The sequence below is a fragment of the Echinops telfairi genome, unplaced genomic scaffold, assembly GCF_000313985.2.
Source record: "Echinops telfairi isolate 266 unplaced genomic scaffold, ASM31398v2 ScPeMD7_70;HRSCAF=299, whole genome shotgun sequence".
Lineage (NCBI taxonomy): Eukaryota > Metazoa > Chordata > Mammalia > Afrosoricida > Tenrecidae > Echinops > Echinops telfairi.
In genome coordinates, this window is record NW_022103968.1 from 353,580 (window position 1) to 373,197 (window position 19,618).

Sequence of the window (19,618 nt, forward strand, 5' to 3'; positions counted from 1 at the left end):
ACGACACAGGTGGCCATCGAGTCCAACAGGCCCCCACAGCCAGGGGCCCAGGCTAGCAAGACCAAGGTGGAGGTGGTGGGCAGCACTGGGGACATGAAAGAGGAGGGTAGCCATCGATTAGAGATGGATTGGCCTTGGGTGCACAGGGGAGGGGGGAGGAGCAGGCCTGGGTTCCTTGGGCAGCCTGGTATTCATGGCTGCTAGAGTGAGGCTTTTCGAGGTGGGTGAGGGCCCATAGGCACATACCCCTTGAAGGTGCAGTCCTGCCCAGGAAACATGGTGTATTCTCCGAAGGGCCCCAGAGCGACCAGGTCCATGCTGTGGGTGCCGCTCACACAGCACTCGAGGTTGAAGAGGCTGTTGAGGAGGGCCAGCTTGAGCTTCCTGGTGTCCTGGTCCTCAGGCCAGTCAGCCACATGCCTGCTGAGCTCCTGCTTGAGGAACTCGCCCACGCTGGGGACAGGGGTCTGGGCCGAATACAGGAAGTCCCGCGTTTGGTCCAGCAGGGCATAGAATAGCTCATCTCCACCACCAGCTCCGGGCTCACGCTGCGGCCTGAGCTGGTATAGGACACGGAGGGCAGGCCCGGGTGTCCCCCCACCTCCAACTGCTGGCTTTCCTCGGAGAGCTCTTTCTCCCCCAGCAGCCCATACTGGGCAGCCAGCTGGAAAACCGGGTTGCCTTGGGAAGGTCCGTGGATCCACTGGGCACCCATGTCCACCACACCACCTGGAAGGGCCAGAGACATCATCTGAGATTCTACCCCAAGAAGGTAGGCCCCTGGGCGCAAGAGCTCCCAGGACAGGCCGGGTTGGGGGCAGAGTAAGCTCCCTTCCGGAGGGGCGGGGTTCCCTCCTTCTCCAGGGCCTGGCTAATGTGGAGGTCAGGTAGCTGAGTTTTGGGGACCCAGTAAGTCAAGGAGATTAGATGGGCACGGGGCTGGGGGTGCAGCTCAGCTCAGCCCCAGGCTGGTTGGCGGTGGAGCACAGGCTAAGCCCAGTGCCAGTTGGATTCCGGGGCGGAGTCCGAGGGAAGGGCCGTTACCGAATTTTCTCTCCGAGCAGATGCGGCCGCCGGTGCGGGCGGTGGCCTCCAGGACCCGCACGTTCGAGAAGGCCGGATGGCGGCAGAGACTCTGCGCGGCAGCCAGACCCGCGATGCCGCCGCCCACCACCAGCACCCGCGACCCGCGGCCCGGGGCTTCCGCTACGCCGCCACTGGAACTTGACCGCATGGCGTGTCACTTCTGGATGTCGGATGCGCGCCGGGGGCGTGCGGGGCGGGGCCGAGGGAGCGCGGGGCGGGGCCACGTGGGCGGGGCCAGCTGGGGCGTGGGGGCCCTCAGGGCCGACCTGACTGGCGGGTCCGGGGAAACATGGCGGACCCGCTGGCACCAGTCCTTCCCCTGCGGCCTGGCCGTAGCTCGAGGACAGGGGTCACGAGGCCGGGGCGCGGCGAGAAGGTGGTGCCGGTCGCCCCAGTCCTCCCACAGCCGGGCTCAGATAAGCCGAGCCAGCGCCTTCACCTTCGGACTCCTTCGCCCGAGGGTCAGGGCGCCAAGCTCTAAGTCCCCTGAGAGGCCCACGGGCCCGGCGGCTGCAGGGCTCGGGGTAGTGGGGTGGGTCTCCACGGGTCAGCTTATGTTGTTAGGTGTCCGTACTGGGCCTCAGCTCATAGTGGCCCCACGCACGACAAAACCACACCTGGGCCTGCCCAGTGCCTAACTCGCAGCCCCACCTGGGCTCCTGGGGTCGTCTGAGACGGGTGTAATACACAGCCCGAGGTCCGGGGAACCGGGTCGTGGGTTACCGGGATCCCAGGCCCGCCCTCCCCCACCCAGCACCCTCCAGCCTGCCGCAGTCTTCACCGCTCAGTTTGGCCGGGCAACATGGCGCCGGGAGCCTTTTCCATTGTGTTTTTTTAACTTTTCACTTTAAATTAGACGAATGAAGGTTTCCAGCGCAGATCATAGTTTCACACGGCGACTTTCTTACAGGGACGATTTTCACTGCCCGCGCGCGCGCGCGAGCAACTGTTGTTTAGCGACTCTCGAGCCTGCGGTTGGCTTTCCCGGAACGCTTTCCTCCGGACGTGCGACACTCCTCACTGGACCTGCGGTTTCTTCCCGTCTCCCTTTGCCTGGCTTTCTGAGAGATTCCCCGCGGCTTGGACTTAGAAATCTGAGTTTTAAATGTTCTTAGTGGGCTAAATCCCTGAACCTCTTTCTTCTGCACGTTTCTGTTGGAGCGAAGGCGCACCCCATGCGGCTTCACAGTGCCAGTGCTAGGACGGGACTGCGAGTGGGCAAAGCGCGCCGTGCCTATGCCTGCAGTCGGTCCCCCAAATGTTTCTCCCGTTTCTGTCTACCTCTAGCGTCCAAATGAGAACCTCCCCAGGCATCAGACGCCCTCTGAGGCGGGGAACTTTAGGTTTATGGATTATCGGGTGCCTTAGAATGGCCTGGAGGCGTCGTGGACCACCGGCCACTGGGAGGGGGAAACAGGGCTTTCTCCTCTCGTGAAGAGTTAGTCTCGGAAACCCACAGGGGCAGTTCGACCTGTCCTGTAGGGTCGCTGTGAATTTGGTTTTCCTGGTGGTGTGCATGGAGGCAGGCACTCTCGTCCTCTCGTAGCTCAGCTTAGGGCAGAGTACAAGCTCCCCTGCGGGTTTCCGAGACCAAGTCTTTCTTTCCGGTACTTTTCGTCCTGGGAGCAGCTGGTGGGTTCCAACCGCCAAGCCCTTAAAACCCAAGCTCACTGCCAGCAGGTTGATTTCAACTCTTACAGGAACAAATCGCCTCATTTTCTCCAGAGGAGCCCGCGGCTTGAACCCCCTACCTTGTCTTTAGCAGGCTTGCTAGACAGCACGGCCTGGGCGCATCGAACCCAAGCTTGACCCGGGGCTGTGTGCTCTGGAGGCGGCCGGACGGGAGCTCTGGGTTGAGGAGCCCCAGGTACTCCCAACAGACTTGAGCTAGTCCGGTTTCTTAGGAATACTGCATGGGAGTTCTGCCCAACTGCCCTCCACAGGATTGGCGGCCATACGGTATCCCCTGCCCCGTCTCTGCGTTCACATTCCTCGGATCACGAACCCTGAAGGATATGGGCTTGGCCCGAGCCCTTTGGGCCACGGCCTACGACCCTTTAGTACGAAGGCAACTTTCCTCGCCTCTGACCCTGGCCCTGCCCTTCGTACACGATCGAGGGGCCTCCTTCCCGCCCCTGACCTGCAACTGGCAGCCTGACCTTGGTTCCAGGCCCTTGACCTTCCCTGCTCCGCACCCAGCCTCGATCCCGTACCCGGCCTCGCGTAAGCCAACCCCAACCTCGATTCTGACTCCGGAACCTATCCCCAGCCAGGATCCCGCTCCGGGTCCCCGAAGGCCCGCCCGCAGCAGGTTCCATTGCTCCGCTAAACCCTCGCAGCCCTTCCCCTGAGTAGATCTTACGCCCGACTCACATAACCACACCCCCAGCCTCGAGCCCGTTCTGGGCCCTCTTGCCCCGCCCCCAGCCTAGACCTGGCTCTCGCTGTGTAGCTCCGCCCCCGGCGTCGGCCCTGCCCCTCCGTGGTCTCGCGATAGCCGGCCTGGGGGCGGTGCGAGCCCGGAGTGGCGCCGGCGAGGGGCGGCTCCGCGGGGAGGTGCAGTGCCAGCTAGGCATCGGGACTGTGCCATGGCCACCCTGCGTGTCCTCCTGCCCCACGTCTGCGGCCCGCTGCGGCCCCGGGCCAGCTGCTCGATGCTGCGCTCCTTCGCCTCGGGTGAGCGGGACGGGTGGCCACAGACCGCCAATTTGACCCCAGGGCTCACTTTGGCCTGCACCGCGCCTTAACCCCGGCGTCCTCCAGCGCCCGCGACCAGAGCGCCCCAGCCCTGTGGGAAGGGAGGCCCGGGTGGGGTCATCCCCTCGTGTGGCCACCCCACGTGTTCTGCGCCCCTTCACCCCCTCGTGGGTCTGTGATGGAAACTTGCGCCTCCACACCCCGCCCTAGTGTTCCTGGGGCGTGGACGCCGTGCTGGAGGGACCTTGGGCCAGCCCGACCAGGAAGACCCCTCAGCTCCGCCCCTAAGGGGAATGGCGGTGGTCATCTCCTGGCCTTAAGATACAGACTGCAAATGTCTTCTCAGCCTGTCTCCTTCCCCACCTGCTGCCGCCTGCCCACTGTCACTTCTTCTCTCTTCAAGCCTTTCCCCAGCCCCCAGGATGGTTCAGCTGGCGACTCCATCTCAGGACTGCCCACTTTGGGCTAGCCCTGCCACTCTGTGCCCCCCACCCGACTGCCCTCACCAACGTCTGTTGGAAGAAGAGTGCATGGTTGTGTGACACATGGTGTGACATGTTTGTAGCAGGAGGGCCAGGTGACTACCTGTGCCAGTCAGCCCTGGGTGAAGCCAGTAGCACAGAAAACCCACTGTGGGCCCCAGGCAGCACCACAGCCACGAGGGCAGGCAGGGGCTCCACTGAGCAGTACCCTCTACCTCATCTTGGCAGGTGGCAACTTGGAGTACATCACCATGGAGAAGACAGGAAAGGGCGGCAGTGTGGGACTAATCCAGCTGAACCGACCCAAGGTTCTGAACGCACTGTGTGACAGCCTCGTGGTGGAGCTGAACCAGGCACTGGAGGCGTTCGAAGGGGACCCGGCTGTGGGGGCCATCGTCCTCACGGGCGGGGAGAAGGCCTTTGCAGGTGGGGAGGCTACAGGGGGCATGGGCGGTAGGCAGGAGGGAATAGTGCAGGGCAGGCTGGCACCTCTGGGAGCCAGGCATGGCCTGGGCCCCTGGGTGTGCCAGGGGAAAGTACGTGGGGCCAGTGCCAGCGGAGGCACACTGCTGGCTGGGAAAGAGCATGTCCACAGCCAAGCGCACGGGTGTGCAGCCAGCCTCCACCAGCAGCACTGCTGCATACGCTTGGTGTACCTGACGCCCTGTCCACCAGGTGTTGAAGGATAGGCGGGCCCTACACTTGGGGACTCCTGAGTGTCTGTGCCTGCTTCCTAGCGGGAGCTGACATCAAGGAGATGCAGAACCGGACATTCCAGGACTGTTACTCCGCTGGGTTCCTCAGCCACTGGGACCGAGTAGCCAGAATCAGGAAGCCCGTGATCGCGGCCGTCAATGGCTATGCAGTGAGTGCCGCTCTGTGCCCCCCAAATCCCCCACGGGCTGGGCCTGGAGCCTGGGTGTGTAAGGTGCCCCTCTGTACTGCACCCTACTTTCCCCCACAGGTTGGGCCTGGAGCCTGGGTGTATAAAGTGCCAGGTTTCTATTGACTCTGAGTGTGGTTTCCAGGCCAGCAACTACACCTCTGGGTCCCTATGCTGGCTGCCCCAGTTCCCCAAGGCACTCACCGCCCCCAGGTCATCCTAATTTTTCATGATCTTTGGCCCTTTGTGCCCCTGTGAGCTTAAGTCCTCAGGGCTGCAGTCCAAAAAGCACTTGCCTATGGCCAGATCCCATATCCCTCCTGTGGTAAATCAAGTGTTCTTGGTACGCAGCCAGCCCTTTGGGAGGATGAGGGGAGAGCTCCAAACTAGCCCCTCACTCGACAGAACTCAGGGCCGAGGGACCACAGAGCGAGAGCCACACCCCGTGGCCAGCCTGCCTGTGGGTCTCATCCCAGCAACATCATTGAGCCCACAAAGCAGCTCTCTAACTGGGCTCTGTGTCCACAGCTGGGTGGTGGCTGCGAGCTGGCCATGATGTGTGACATCATCTACGCAGGGGAGAAGGCGCAATTTGGGCAGCCCGAGATCCTCCTAGGAACCATCCCAGGTAGCAGGTGCTGTCTGTGAACATGGTCCTTCCAGGTGCCTCCCCCGAATGCGTGCTGACCCCTGCAGGTGCACCGTGTCCAGCAGTGAGTGGACAGACTTCTAGCTCAGGACTTGAGTGTGGAGCCCGGTACCCTTAGCAGCCACCCTCTGGGCCAAGGGATGGGCATGGTGGGAAGGTGCCACCTGGGCAGTCTGGCTCCAGCCTGGAAGCCTTTTCTGAAGGGCCAGGAGGGTTGTGGGGCACACTGATGCGAGCAAGCCTCTCTCAGGGTTGCCCCTGCTGCCCTTGACGTCTGAGGTCAGATTCTGGAGGCCGGCGGGCCCAAGCACAGCAAGCAAGCATTTGTGCAGTCTGACCCTGCCCAGGAGCTATTGGGAAGAGGCCCAGGACAGCAAGTGCTGGAGATTTCTAGAAAGTAGATGGACTAACCAAAGAGAGGTGTGGGTGTGGGGCATGGACAAGTGGCTGAGTGTGGGAGAACTGCCAGGCCAGGACAAGCTTGTACCTCAAACTGACTGGTTTTGGGGTCCTTGCAGGTGCCGGGGGCACACAGAGGCTCACTCGGGCAGTTGGGAAGTCGCTGGCCATGGAGATGGTCCTCACCGGTGACCGGATCTCAGCCCAGGAGGCCAAGCAGGCAGGTGAGCAGGAGCTAAGGGCTGCCTGCTGCTGTCACTCGCTCATCCCATCCCACACCACAGAGGAACCAGCAGGCACACCACTGAAGGAAAGGTGTGGGGGGGCGGTATCAGACCTTCTTGCTGACGTTCCTGGGGAAGAAGAATCAAGATCAACAGCCCCCGCCCAGTTCTTAAAAGGCAGTGGTCAGACACGTACCCGCCCAACCTTACCACTAATTCCGACACCAATTGCCCCTCCCCTCCCATTCTCTGCTCCTTTGCTGGCTTCATCAAACAGCCACACATAGCTCATGGGCCACACTCACTGTTAGGAGTTTATTAAGGAAGTAGCAGGTTACAATTCAGGGCCAGGAAAGATTCAGGACACAGTTCTTCAGGCAAGACAACCTCTTCTCAACCTTTCGTATGGCCAGCCTCTCCCTGGTCCTCCTGGGCTGGCCTGGCCTGTTCCTGAGTTCTAGCTACTCAGTAAGTTTCCTGAGGTGCCCCACCCGCCAGCTACCCCCTGTCCACACCCAAGGCACCCTCTCACCTTGGTCTCCTGCTGCTGCTCATCATCCCTGGTGGCCCCGTTTTGTCTCCGGTGTGGAGATCCCAGGTCCAAAGGACAGCAGCTCTGCCTGGCTGAGAGAGAGCTGGAAGCCCTGCCACCTGAGTTTTTCTAAGCAGGAGCACTTTGACCGAGAAAAGTTCTTAAAAGTAAGGTGTGTAGGAGACAGGGCTTTTAGAAAAGTACAAATGAATGTCTTAGTTTAACTCAAAATGGCATTTTAAATTTCTATTTGAAGTCACTCAAATCAGAAATGTCAGCACTCGTTTTTAAGTCACACCCACAAGGTGCAGGGCACCCTGCACTACCCAGACCCACTAACAGCTCGAGGTTCCTGCAGGTTCCGCATCAGGCCCGCTCCCAAGGGGGCCATGGTCTCCATCATCGCCTCCCACCTTGTCCTGGGAGTTTTGTGAAGGCCATGGCAGAGGATGGCCAGAGGCCTGCTGACTGGCCAATTGGGGACCCTGGGACCCTGGCGCCTTGAAGCGGAAGGATGCCAGTGCCCCCGCAACATGGCACCCACCTTCTCTGTTCCAGGTCTCGTGAGCAAGGTTTTCCCTGTGGAGACCCTGGTTGAGGAAGCCATCCGGTGTGCGGAAAAAATCGCCAGCAACTCCAAAATCGTGGTGGCAATGGCCAAGGAGTCAGTCAGTGCAGGTAGAGCTCTACCAGGGGCAGGGGGTGTTCTGCAGCCCAGGGCAGGACCCGCATCCTGCGTCCATCCCAGTAGAACAACCTTCTGAACCCATGTGCTGTGAGCATGTGGGGACAGTCAGCTCTGTCCATCTGGAAACTTTTCATTCTGTCTTGTCCATCTGACAGCCAAGAGCTCAAACCTACCCAGCTCCCATCTGCCCAGGCCCCCATCTCATTTGTGTTCGATCAGGTGGTGTGATCGAAAATTTGCCATCCCGGTGTGTATGGACCGGTCACTGACTTTGGAACGTGAATGTGTCCTCGGGCGAGTTCCGTCACCTCTGGGGCCTGAAGTTGGAGCAGCTGATGTTTGTGACGTCGCTCCGCTAGGGGACCTGCGTATATTCAAAACCCACTGCCCTCAAGCCGATTCCGACTCACGGTGTCCCCAAAGAACAGAGCAGAACCGTCCCTGTGGGCTTCAGACTCACTCTTTAAAGGGACAGACAGCTGCATCTTTCTCCTGGGGAGCAGCAGATGGTTCAAACCTCTGGCTTTGTGGGGAACAGCCCAGCCCTAACCCCGCACCACCAGGGCTCCCAGACCCGCACACTCCGCATGTTCCATAGGCCCTGTCTGCAGGGCTGGTCGAAAGCACCTTGTGGCTTAATTCCATGCCACTGGAGTTATATGTGGATTAAAAACATGCTGTCTGTGGACCCGCTTATTCTCAGGATGAGGGCCCAGGCCTTGCCCAGCCTGACCAGTTAACCGCCACGCCTCTGTGGGCAGGGGCACCCCAGCAGCTGGTTCTGAGGTGGTCTCGGTGGGGGATTTGGAAGATGTGGGAACCAAGGAGGCAGGAAAATGGAGCAAGAATGGGGTTGCTGTAATGTTTCAGATCCCAGTGGAATTGGGTGGTGGGTGCAGGGGGGTGAGAGCCCCATTTTGCCAGCTCAGCTCCTAACACCCAGATTTTCTCTCCCAGCTTTTGAAATGACGTTAACAGAAGGAAACAAGTTGGAGAAGAAGCTATTCTATTCAACCTTTGCCACTGTGAGTAAACGGCCCTCCCCAAACAAGCCCCTGGCATTCCCTCTGACCCGGACCGCAGCACCTCCTCCCTCGGGCCAGTCCCTGAAGCTCAGGTCTCACATGGGAGCCCCAACAGCTGGCTGCCCGTGGGCAAGCTCCTGGGTTTGAAATGCAGAGCCCTTTACCCTTGTGTAAGGAGCCTTGGTAGTGTAGTCTGTGCATTGGGCTGCTAACCACAAGGTCAGCAATTCTAACCCACCAGCTGCTCTGCCAGAGAAGGACGGGCTTCCTGTTTTATTCTTCTATCCGGAGTCACTGTCTCCAAAACCCACAGGGGCAGTTCTGCCCTGTCCTGTAGGGTCACTGTGAGTCGGCATCGCCTCGATGACAGTGAGTGACCACGTGTTACCATAACTGAACTTTAGAGCGCTCTGCCCCAAGACCCTGCCAGTGGTCTCTCGACACTACAGCCTGGTTCTTTGGTCATTAGCTGAGCTTCTGGTGTCTTGTAGCAGGACTGAACGTATATGGTTTGGGCTCTGGAGGAGAGTGAAGACAGTGGGTGTGCACATGTGTGCGCACATGTGTGCCAGCATGCAAAAGAAAGGACACATGCTGGCAGCTGCCGCAGCGGCACAAACACTGCCCTGTGTCGGGTGGACAGAGACCAGATGGGAGGACACCAGCCCCATGTCTCTCCCATTAGGATGACCGCAGAGAAGGTATGACCGCCTTCGTGGAGAAGAGAAAGGCCAACTTCAAAGACAAGTAGAAGGCCACCTCCTCAGATCTCAGTGGAAGGAGGGGAGGCGCCTGTCAGCCTCAGAAGTAAATAAACCTCTGACAAGCCACGTGCCCCCCGTTTCTCTGGCTTGCAGCTGCGCCATGGGGCCTTCAGGCTGTGAGTGTCAGGCCTCAAGAGCGCTTACATGTCGGTGCTTGACTTCAGGGACTTTGTGCACATGGCGCATTGCTCACGTGGGGTCATGTGACCTGGGGCTGGCCGGCCTGTGCCAAGGGATGCTCGCTGGCAGGCTCCCACAGAGGAGGCGAGTGGCCGGCCGGTCTCACCAAGCTCGCATGCGCTGCTCTTCCCGTTTTCTGTTGTGAGTGAGCCAGAGCAGAGCAAGGGCTCCACATGAGTGAGCCCTCCACACCCCCATGTGCACACACATCGGGTCTTCTCACCTTCCACACACAAGTCCCATAGCCACATCTGCCGCCGTCCTCACAGCACCTCTGTTATGACCCAGGGAGCTCATGGCGCCTGGACTGACTCCCCTTTGTTGGCTCCTCAGCCTGCCCTGGGACCACAGTGGTGACCCCACAGTGAATGGCTGGCCATAAGTGCTTGCCTTTAATCCAAGCATGTCTGAGGGTCCTGAGTGGGCCCTGCAGCACTGGGGACCACCCAGGTCATGTCATGTGTGCCCCCTACACACACACACACACAACTACAACTAGTCCCCCCCACACACCTGCTGTCCTGGAGTACCAGGAACAGCGCCAGCCTTCCCAACCCCGTTGGCACCCTGCCCTGGCTGGGGACAGGGCGGTTATGCAGCCCCGACAGTGACAGACTCTGGAGATGGGAGCGCAGAGTCGGCCAGGCCCTGTGGGACAGGTTCTGACCACGAGTGTGTGTTGAGTGGCTCCGGCTGACCCGCCCTCCCGGTCAGTTCTTGAAGAAGGCAACTTCCCCACCTCTGCCCTGTGCCATTGCGGCCTGTGGAGATCCGCGCTGATGGTGAACTGCCCCTGCTCCACAGCTCCCGATGTCCTGCCTGGGGGGATCCCCAGTGACCCAGAGCACTAAGACCCCAGGCCTCCCACCCAAGCTAGTCCTACAGTGTCACTGTAATGACTGTGGCTGACCCTGGCCCCAGACTTTAGATGCCTTGTCACCTGGCCACCTTTCCACTGCGTCTCACACTGGCCTGCTCCCTGGATCGCGTGCCCGGGTGCCTCGGCCACCCTAGGACACCCTGTGGCTGGGCAGGGCAGTGGCCTAGCAGTACTCTGCCCCTCCCACAGACCTGTGCACCCCACAGCTCCTAGGGGCCATGCTGAAGCTGCTGCCACTGGACACCTACGTGGCAAGTCCAGTGAGTCCGGTGCCCTCTGCTTCCCGGACTGAGTGCTGTGGGGAGGGGAGGTGTGTACCAGTGGGCACAGCTGACCGCACTCTCTCCAGGCCACAGTCATGGAGCTGGTACCCAGTGACCGGGACAGGAGCCTTCACACTCCGATATGGAAGGACTACATGACCCTCCTGTGCCAGGCAGGCTGCACTGTGAGCCTCCCTCTGCACCTGCACCCACCTGGGGCTGAGGAGGGAGAGTCATGTGGGCAGGAGGGTGTGTGTGGCCTACTCATCCTAGGGTATTCACTGCCTCATGAACCCCAGGAGCGCTCTCTGGGGACCCAGGCTCTGCTGACCCTGGTTTGGGGGTTTCTGGGTGGGGCCCCACCTTGGAGTTAGCCAGGCCCTAGGTGGAACCTGAGGGGGTTCCTGGGACACCCACACACACACCTCTAGTCCTGGTTGTGGCCCACACCCACCTTGCCTATTAAATAGGGAGTGGTCTCCAGTTGTGGGGGGTGGACAGCGGGGAGCCTCAGTCTGCTGGCTGCCCTTTGGAGTGTCGGGAGGGTGGTGGTCACAGCTCTAAAAAGAATTGGACCCTTCCTCTCCTGACTTCCTGTACAGTCTCCCCAGAGCCCTTGGGCTCCTGGATCCCCAGACCCCCTTAGTGGGCACCCACACACACCCCCCAGGCCCCTGGAACTAAACTGGTGCTGGAAGAACCCAGGGCGGAGTAGAAGCCTGTCCCCAGCCTCCTGAGTCTGCCCAGCCTGCTGGAGTTGTCTGGTGCAGGGGACTGGCCCCCAGCCTGAAGGGAGGGCCCAAGCCCAAACTGCTAGAGGAGGCTTGCAAACACAAAACTGACCAGGTGACTGATCAGACCCCGTAAGGTGGCAGCCACTTCTGATTGTCTTCCAGAAGCCCCTGGAGCCCACGGAGTGGTTCTCGTTTTACGAGCGAGCCAAAATGGCCTTTGCTGTGGTGGCCACCAGGTGAGTGTCGAGCCCCGCCCCTTCTCCACAGAGATCACGCCTCCAGAGCAGCCCAGGCCAGGGGTGAGGATGGGGGAGTGGCAGGGGGCTAAGACAGCATTTTACTGAGAACAGAATTTGCCAAGTATTGGAGGAGGGTGCTGCGCCTCTTTGTCCCAGAGTCTCAGTGCAGTGGCTATTTACCCCTGCCAGGGATGGTCCTGGCAGGCCACTCCTATAGCCCCGTCTTGGAGCTGGGCCCCTGAAGACTCCACCTGCCTGGCCCTTCTTGCAGTGAGATTGCCCACCACGGGAACATCATCCTGAAGAAAGGGGTGCTGGCCCCTGAAGACCTGCTCTAGACCTGTGGATGCCACCCTGTGAGCCCTACAGAGACAAGCCCAGCCCATCTGCCCCGCCTGGGCCCACAGGGCAGCTGGGGGCTATGCCTCTGGGTTTTGCCACTGAGCCTAGGGCATCTCCTGATCTCTGCTGGATGGAGTGGCCCGGCTTCCTGTGTGGAGTCTGAACTTAGACCAGAGCTTTGTTCTTTTTTTTTAAATCGTTTTATTAGGGGGCCATACAACTCTTATCACAATCCATATATATATCAATTGTGTGAAGCACATTTGTACATTCATTGCCCTCATCATTCTCAAAACATTTGCTCTTCACTTAAGCCCCAGGCATCAGGTCCTCATTTTTCCCCTCCCTCCCAGTTCCCCCCTCCCTCATGAGCCCTTGATAATGTATAAATTTTTATTTTGTCATATCTTGCCCTGTCCGACATCTCCCTTCACCCACTTTTCTGTTGTCCATCCCCCAGAGAGCTTTGTTCTTATGGAGACTTGTTTTATGCTGTGCCGCCAGCCCCCAGAGGCACAGAAACAGACACACACACACACACACACACACACACAAATCCTCTGCTGGCCAGTGTAGGTAGAAAGAAGGCCCCCACCTTCTGAGGGGAGATGGCTGGGGGTTAGTTTGGATCCTGAGTTGGATGAGGGCTGCTTGTGCTTGCCTTCTCTCCCCTCCCCTGCCCCAGACACTGGTGGTTGCAGTAAGGATTAGAACCTTAAGGTAGGAGCTGGGAGTCTGGATGCTGGAAAGGAAGAGCTGGGAGCACGGTGCCTGTGTGTTGAGCTGCTGGAGAGGGGACTGGCCACCCAGGTGTGCAGCTTGGAGCGTGGGCTGGAGGCTCATGGGCACTGCACCATCTTCAAATGGGACTTGGTGCCCAACCCCGGGGTCGTCCTGGGGGACAGAGGGAAGCACAGAAGGGTGCTCCCCGCAGAGCCCCGACCCAGGTGGAAAGGGCCCACGGGGCTAGAGTGTTGAGGAATGCCCCCTAGGCCACTGTCCTGGACCCAGGCTGCTCTCCATGGGACCTCCCACTGCCCTCCAAATCACCAGATAGCCATACCTTCAGGGAGGAGAGAGGACTGAGGCCCCAGGACAAAAGGACAGAAGAAACAGGTAGGGAGCTGACCGTCCCCAGGCTCCCTGTGTCTGAGAGCTGGCAGCACTGAGGCACCAGGGGGTGGTCTACTGGACACCCACACCCACACTCCGAGGGGAGGTGGGGGCAAGAAGCAGAGCCGGGAGGGCACATAGAATGGTGGGCAGAGATTTGGGGCCCAGAGGGGGCTCTGGTCTGTGTTTGCCTGTGGCCCTGTGCTCCTGTGCCCACTGTAGCAGCTCCTGACTCCTCCCTCACTGGGCCACCAGCCCTCGCACCGCTGTCTGGGCATTTCTAGGACTCTAGTCACTGACTACTTGGGGGCCTTTGGAGGTGTCCATACATAAGCTGCACACATTGAGAGAAAGTGTTAACCCTTGATGTGTTCCACCACCTGAGAGGACCCTTCCAGCCAGAGAGGGAATGAGCCCATCACCCCAGAAAGGTCCACTCACCCCAGATCCCCACAGTGGCTTCTGCTTTGATAAAGTAGCTTGTGTTTTCCATGTTTTAAACTGGACTGTCAGGCAGAGAGGTTACTGAGGTGGGCCCTGTACTCCCAGCATGCACTGGGAGCAGCAGGTGCCCGGGGGCAAGGGTTCTCACAGGTGAAAGTGCTGTCAGCGCTCACACACAGATCTTGAAAGGACATACTCTCTTCTCCTGAGGAAAAAATTACCAGATGCAACCAGAAGTGTGTGGTTAACTTTTTAAGAAATGGCCAAATTGTCTTTAAAATACTTGTAGCATTTTACCTTTTCACCAGTAGGGGACGAGAGCCCTGTGGACACTTCTCATAGTCCCTCTGCAGCCTGTGAGGTGGTGTGGGGGTATGTGTGTATGTGTGTGTGTTGTGGTGTCCAGTACAGCTCCCTCCCTCATGGTGGGTAGCAGTTTTAGAGACTGGCTTGCCCTATCTGGTGGGTGTGAATTTCAGGCTTTCAGCCTGCCCTTGGCCCAGCCTGGCCCTCCCTCCTCCACATCCTTCCTACCTCTGACCCTACAGTGTGGGCCCAGTACCGGCCCTGTTTTTCAGCCCAGACTGGACCCTTGTGGCCATCCTCTGGCCCCAGATGCTGGCCATGGCCCCAGAGGCTCACACCCCTATCCCATTCAGGATCGGAAGGGTGGGGGGTGCTGGAGCTGGCAGTCGATGGCCTTGGACCCAGCATGGTCTCTCTCCTCTTACAGGAGCACTCCATGGGCCCCAGGAGGTTTGGCTCGTGTAAACCATCACCACCCCTAGACAGTGCCAGGCTGGCTACCACCACACATAGCCTTCTGCCTTCAGACATTTATTTTTTTTCTCATGGGGACAGAGATGGTGAGCAGGCCCTCTGAGGGAGGAGGGGCATGCAGGGCGGTCAGCGCTCCTCAGAGTGGTAGATGTGGTCCCGGTCTTCCTCTGGGCCCTGAAGCAGCTGGAAGAACAGCCGAGCCCGAGACCAGGACGCCATGTCTAGCCCCTCCTCAGGCTCCGCATGGTAGAGGCTGTCTCGGTCTGGCTCAGGGCCCTGGAGGGGGCTCCGGACACGACTCAGGAGGTCCTCCACCCAGGCCTTGTCACCTAGAACAGGCATGGGGTGTCATGGCCTCAGTTTCCCTCACAGGTCTGCCCCCCACCCGTCTGTCTGCACCTCCCAAGACCACCTCCCCACCATGCCAGTTCTCAGCAGTGTCAGCAGCGGTGGGGGACTTCAGCCTGGGGAAGAGCCCCTCCAGCCGGTCTTCCTTCTCTGGTCGCTCCACAGCTTTGACTGCCCAGGCCCTGGGGACATGGGGTCAGGTCCCACGGGGGAGAGACAGTGGGTGTGGAGCTGAGGTCATGGCTCAGAGCCAGCAGGCCAACCCTCAGTGCTGCCCACTACTGCCCCCACCCCACCCCATGAGGTACTGGACCCAGCAGAGCTTGGGGAGGGGTCACATACTCCCAGGTCTCAGGAAGTGGGGTGGGGTGGGGGATGGGAGCATATTCTCCCAGGTCTCCAGGGCAGGGAGCAAGGGTACCTACTCCTCTGTGTCTTGCTCAGAGACCTGGTCCCTCTCTTTGAACTTGGCAGAGACCTGGAGGGGAAGGCACAGGTGAGGGTCCAAAGCCCACGAGGCTCGGGCAGGATTGGTGCTCAGCACAGCCAGACAGTCAGGACCCTCTGCAGCCAGTATTGCAGGGGGAGGGGCCCATGCCAGCTGAGTGCCCAGCAGACTCCTGTCGAACCAGCTCCAAATGCTACGCCCTCAAGGCGTCCCTGCCACATGCTGCATGTGCCCAGGTGTGGGTCCTGGAAGGATGGTTGGCAGCGGCAGGCTAAGGGGTGCCATGCCCATGCCCAGAGCTGACCGAGTCAGACACAGCTTTCATGTCTCTGGGGAACTGTCCCCACCTGAGGCCTGAGACCCCAGAACCAGGGACCCACCCACCTGAGGCCTGAAGCTACCTCTCCTCTCTTCTGCCAAGTTTCCTCCCACCTACAGATTCCCCCTCTTCAGCGCTAGGGACTGAGGGCCATGGTGGAACAGGAAGTCCAATGGGATGTGGCACCTGCCCTGCCCCCGTGTACCTGTGAGAAAGCTGCCCCTCCCCCATGGTCCAGCCCAGGGCAGAGTGGGTAACGCAGGGATAGGACACCCCCCAGGCCTAGTATGGCCAAAAGAGTGCACCTATCCGACCCCCATGGACTGGTCACAAGTCACCTGGGCTTGCCCAGCGGACCCAGCAGAGGAGGGGCCCCTTTCCTGTCGGGGCTGGCATAGACAGGCTTCGCCTTGACCATGCCCAGGGGCCAGAGGGTAAAGGGGGAGAGCCTTCCCATACCTGAGCAGGCAGAATTGTGCCTGCCTCCTGCAGCACTGCAGCCAACAGGCCGACGACCAGGATCAGCCTGGGGGAGGGGGAGAAGAGAACAGGGGGTCGGGGGGTCTGTCCATCAGCCTCATCCTGGCAGGAGATAACCAGCTAGACACTCGGCCTGCCCCGAGGCTGCCTCCGAGGCAGGCAGGCCACTCCTGAGGCTGCCCTCTCCCCCTCTGAGGATGCCCGTGACCCCTTGCAGACTGCAGAGGGGTGAGGCTTGTGGCATCTGGGGCTCCGTGCAGTTTGGAGGACCAGGACACTGCAAGTGGTGCAGCCTGAGCCCCAGACCCCAAGCGGGCTGCGGCCAACGAGCCCAGGTGCTCTGCACTCCACTCAGTGCTCAGGCTGGGCACTGCACTCAGGAGCCAGGGGTGGCATTGAGGACCGTGGTGGTGGGCTGGTTCCTGGGAGGCAGAGGACAGCTGGGCATCTGGCTGTGGAGAGGGGGCTCTGGAGGCAGGAGGTTCAGGAGGAGGATAGTGGGGACTCCGCTGAGTCTGGGATCGACGAGGGTGTGTCAGCAGCAGCAGGGACAGGCCTTCGAGGGATGGCCAGAGAGGAGACAGGAAGTCACACTTGGGGCTGAAGGTGACCAATGAGTGGGCACTCACCCAGGCAACAGGGACAGAGGCCTTTGGGGGGGATGGTCCATCTAAGAGGGGACTTGGACCAGTCAGCCTCTCAACTGGGCACTTTTCCTTCCCCACCACCAGAGCGGTGAGTCCCCATGGACACTGTGCACCCCAGTGGACTCCTGGTCAACCCTGCCCTTGTGTTTGCTGCTCCCTCTGGGGCTGGGTTCCAGCTCTACCCGTGAAGGGTCCTCAGTCCCCATGCTCACAGCTGCCTTCCCAGCCAGCTGGTTCTGATGGACAGTCACACCATGCACATCGGAAGGAAGCCCTGTCCGGTCCAGCCCCATCGTCATGTGAGGTCACAGCTGTGTGGGGGAGTCCACTGTGACAGCCACATGGCAAGCCCTCTCCTCTCAGACCTTTCTCTTGTTCACTGACCTCTGCTCTGCCAAAATGGCTCTGTCCAGAGTCCAGCCTTCCCGACACCATGTCCACAGTGTGTGAGACAAAGTCTTACTGTCTCTATTCTAAGGAGCCTTGTGGCTGTATTTCCTCAAGACAGCCATGGCATGTCCTTCCCAGCACCGGCACCGGACACGCCGGCCCTCCTGCAGGCGTCCTCACTCAGTGTCCAGCCGTCACGTGCAGTTGAGGCAACTGGTGCCATAGCTGGGGTCAGGCTCCCCTCGGCCTCCAAGGACAGCGTGCTTCTCAGTGCTCAGGGGTCTTCTTGTGCAGGTCACGGGCAGTTGAGGCAACTGGTGCCATAGCTGGGGTCAGGCTCCCCTCGGCCTCCAAGGACAGCGTGCTTCTCAGCGCTCAGGAGTCTTCTTGTGCAGCACAGTGGCTCGGAGGCTTGTGCCGCTTGCCTTCCTGCTTCCACCGCTGGTGCTTGTGGTCTCACGAACGACATCCTGCTCGGCTCCCGCCGCCTCCACCTGCATCATGGAATGGCCTCCAGGCCCCGTGAGGGCGTCTGTCCTCTTCATCCTGAGATGCAGCCACACCGCAGGCTGCGCTCGGCTTCGCTCGGCTCTTCACCGGCAAGTGCTTCCCGCGAACAAGGAGGAGCCATCAACGTGGTAACAAGCCTCCTGCCATCCTGCGCACAGTGCGGCTTTGCTGGTGATGTGCTGGGCCAGCATGCAGACTGAACACGTGTGGACAGAGGCTCCAATCCGTCCTGCTTTTAGGCCATGCGGCCTCCCCTTGTCCTGTCCAGATAACTGCCTCTTGGTCTGTGTACAGTGTGGTTGGTCTGAGCACCAGGACGTTTTCTGGAAGCCCCATTCTCCAGATGTTGCCTGAGTTTCTTCTGAACCGCTCAGCCGAAGGTCTTCCCAGAGCCAAAAAGACACAGGCAAACGCCTCGCTGATGTCCTCTCACCAGGCTCCCCAGAAGCAGGCTGGGAAATCCCTCTGGGACCCTCTGGCCCTGCCACAGGGTGTGGGAGGAGGGGTGGCCCCAGAGTCCAGCCCCACAGGAACCTTTGACCTTCCCTTGGTAACTCAGCACTGGAGGTGTGGCTCCTGTGTGTACACACTCTGGAGGTCAAAGGGCAGAGGGCCACCTGCCCTGACGCAGGTCCATGTCCCAGCTCAGTGACCTTCCTTCATGACCAGACCACCCAGACAGGCAGTCCTAGAGCTGGGTCAAGTGCGGACACTTCCCAGATGTTTGGGCCTCACCATGCCCCCTGGGCAGCACCCCCACCCCTGGGAAAGCCCCTCAGACAGCCTGGTCCCCACCCATAGCACATGGGGCACCAAATTCCAAAGGGGCCACCAAGGGGAGGCATGGCCCTTGATCCAAGCTGAGGCCCCAAGGAAACCCTCAGGAGAGGGGCAGGTGGCTTTGGCTCTGAGAGACCCTCTCCCAGAAGGTAGAGAAGGGCCTCTGACCCCAGGGTCTGGCAGGAGCCTGAGCCTCAAACTCCAGCTCCCGAGGTGACACTCCCCAGCCCCCAGCCTGCAGCCGCCTCTCTTCCCAGTCTTCCCAAGGTCCATTCTCAGGGACAGTCACAAGCTTCCTTCTCTAGGCTTGGTGCCTCACCTTCCCGTCCCGTTCCCAGGGACCTTGGAGACAAGCACCCAGGGTCTCAGAATTGGATGAATGGTGGCCACCCAGTGTGACCACTGTCAGAAGAGACACAGGAAGGAGACAGCTTCCCCAAGGGGGAGATGGCCCAAAGCCCTAGCCTCCTGGCTGGGGACAGAGGCCCTCCACTCGGGCCCTGAAGCCCCACAGGAAGCAGGCCCAGCACCAGAGGCAGGTGGCTCAGCTCTGGGGCCGGGGCAGCTGAGCTCTGGAGCTGGGTGGTCCAGCTCTGAGGACAGGTGGCTCAGGGGCTGAGCCTATGGCAGGACCAGGTGGGTGGGGGAAGTAGGGAGTGGGGCAGGGACCTTGGGCATTACCTCCTCATCTCTGGGTCCCCAGCAATGTCACAGGTGCTCTGCAGGGCTGTATTCTGTAGCTCTCTTGGGTGTGTCGGGGCAGAGATCAGAGCCCAGGAATCCCACACTGCCCTACTGAGGTGACTACCGATGCTCCGCCCACTCAAGGCTGGGTGCCACCCAGAGACCCAGGTCTTGCTGCAGAGACAGCCCCAATGTCTGACATACCTGCCACCCACCAGCCCTACCCCACCTGTGTCAGGGGAGCCAGCCCCCAACAAATCATCAGGGATCCTGTAGATGTGCTTGTATGGGTATAATAAATATTATAGTAAAGTCATAGAGAATATGAGAGATAGAAGATATTGACATAATGGAGTCAGACACATTTCATGGTAGCATACTCACCTCAGCCCCACTTGGTGGTCCACATGCAGATGGGAGACGTGAGGGCAGGAGAGGGAGGGGAAGGAGGACAAGGGGAGAGAGGATGGGGGATTGAGGACTGGGAGAGGGGGGGTGCTCTTTATTGCTAACCAAGGCTTATATATCTTTGGGGGCATTCAAGCCCCCTAATTAAAGGTAAAGGCATGCTTCACAGGAAAGGTTGTGCTATAGGTAATGGGAGGGGG

At 60.0% G+C, this 19,618-nt stretch overlaps 4 protein-coding genes across 5 annotated transcripts in view; 2 read left to right on the plus strand and 2 right to left on the minus strand.

The window, feature by feature from the left end:
- Positions 1-1,234, minus strand: part of PAOX (polyamine oxidase) — an 8,059-nt gene extending 6,825 nt beyond the window's left edge. Inside the window, 3 exon segments of the mRNA XM_004701215.3 lie at positions 247-520; positions 523-729; positions 1,045-1,234. Coding sequence (XP_004701272.3) covers positions 247-520; positions 523-729; positions 1,045-1,234 — 671 coding nt within the window.
- A 2,420-nt stretch (positions 1,235-3,654) lies between these two features.
- Positions 3,655-9,495, plus strand: ECHS1 (enoyl-CoA hydratase, short chain 1). 2 transcript variants are annotated; one of them, XM_004700868.2, is made up of 8 exons: positions 3,655-3,762; positions 4,494-4,691; positions 5,003-5,130; positions 5,677-5,776; positions 6,316-6,420; positions 7,511-7,630; positions 8,598-8,665; positions 9,351-9,495. In XM_004700868.2, exons 1-8 carry the CDS (start codon positions 3,675-3,677, stop codon positions 9,414-9,416), a joined length of 873 nt encoding a protein of 290 aa, XP_004700925.1. In that variant the 5' UTR covers positions 3,655-3,674; the 3' UTR covers positions 9,417-9,495. The 2 variants fall into 2 exon arrangements, with proteins under 2 accessions (XP_004700925.1, XP_045147348.1); XM_045291413.1 differs by lacking the exons at positions 8,598-8,665; positions 9,351-9,495 and adding an exon at positions 7,860-8,591.
- A 34-nt stretch (positions 9,496-9,529) lies between these two features.
- FUOM (fucose mutarotase) lies at positions 9,530-12,290 on the plus strand. The gene is given in 7 exon segments (XM_004718028.2): positions 9,530-9,545; positions 10,324-10,365; positions 10,368-10,391; positions 10,679-10,749; positions 10,839-10,937; positions 11,649-11,722; positions 11,997-12,290. Coding segments are annotated over 7 exon segments (393 nt in total). The 3' UTR covers positions 12,064-12,290.
- A 2,155-nt stretch (positions 12,291-14,445) lies between these two features.
- Positions 14,446-19,016, minus strand: PRAP1 (proline rich acidic protein 1). The gene is made up of 5 exons (XM_045291216.1): positions 19,008-19,016; positions 15,979-16,045; positions 15,178-15,230; positions 14,825-14,934; positions 14,446-14,733 (listed from the first exon to the last, which is right to left on the minus strand). The coding sequence occupies exons 1-5, from the start codon at positions 19,013-19,015 to the stop codon at positions 14,531-14,533; spliced, it is 441 nt and encodes a 146-aa protein (XP_045147151.1). The 5' UTR covers position 19,016; the 3' UTR covers positions 14,446-14,530.
- Positions 19,017-19,618: the final 602 nt, after the last annotated feature.

Bases quoted from the DNA above. Each gene is read 5' to 3' on its own strand.
- ECHS1 (XM_004700868.2), top strand. From the start codon at position 3,675: ATGGCCACCCTGCGTGTCCTCCTGCCCCACGTCTGCGGCCCGCTGCGG. The intron at 3,763-4,493 runs GTGAGCGGGACG...TCATCTTGGCAG, and splicing joins GCTGCGCTCCTTCGCCTCGG to GTGGCAACTTGGAGTACATC. The intron at 6,421-7,510 runs GTGAGCAGGAGC...TCTCTGTTCCAG, and splicing joins CCAGGAGGCCAAGCAGGCAG to GTCTCGTGAGCAAGGTTTTC.
- PRAP1 (XM_045291216.1), bottom strand. The intron at 15,231-15,978 runs GTATGGGAAGGC...CTTCCCCTCCAG, and splicing joins GCACAATTCTGCCTGCTCAG to GTCTCTGCCAAGTTCAAAGA. The intron at 14,734-14,824 runs GTGGGGAGGTGG...TGCCTGTTCTAG, and splicing joins CACTGCTGAGAACTGGCATG to GTGACAAGGCCTGGGTGGAG.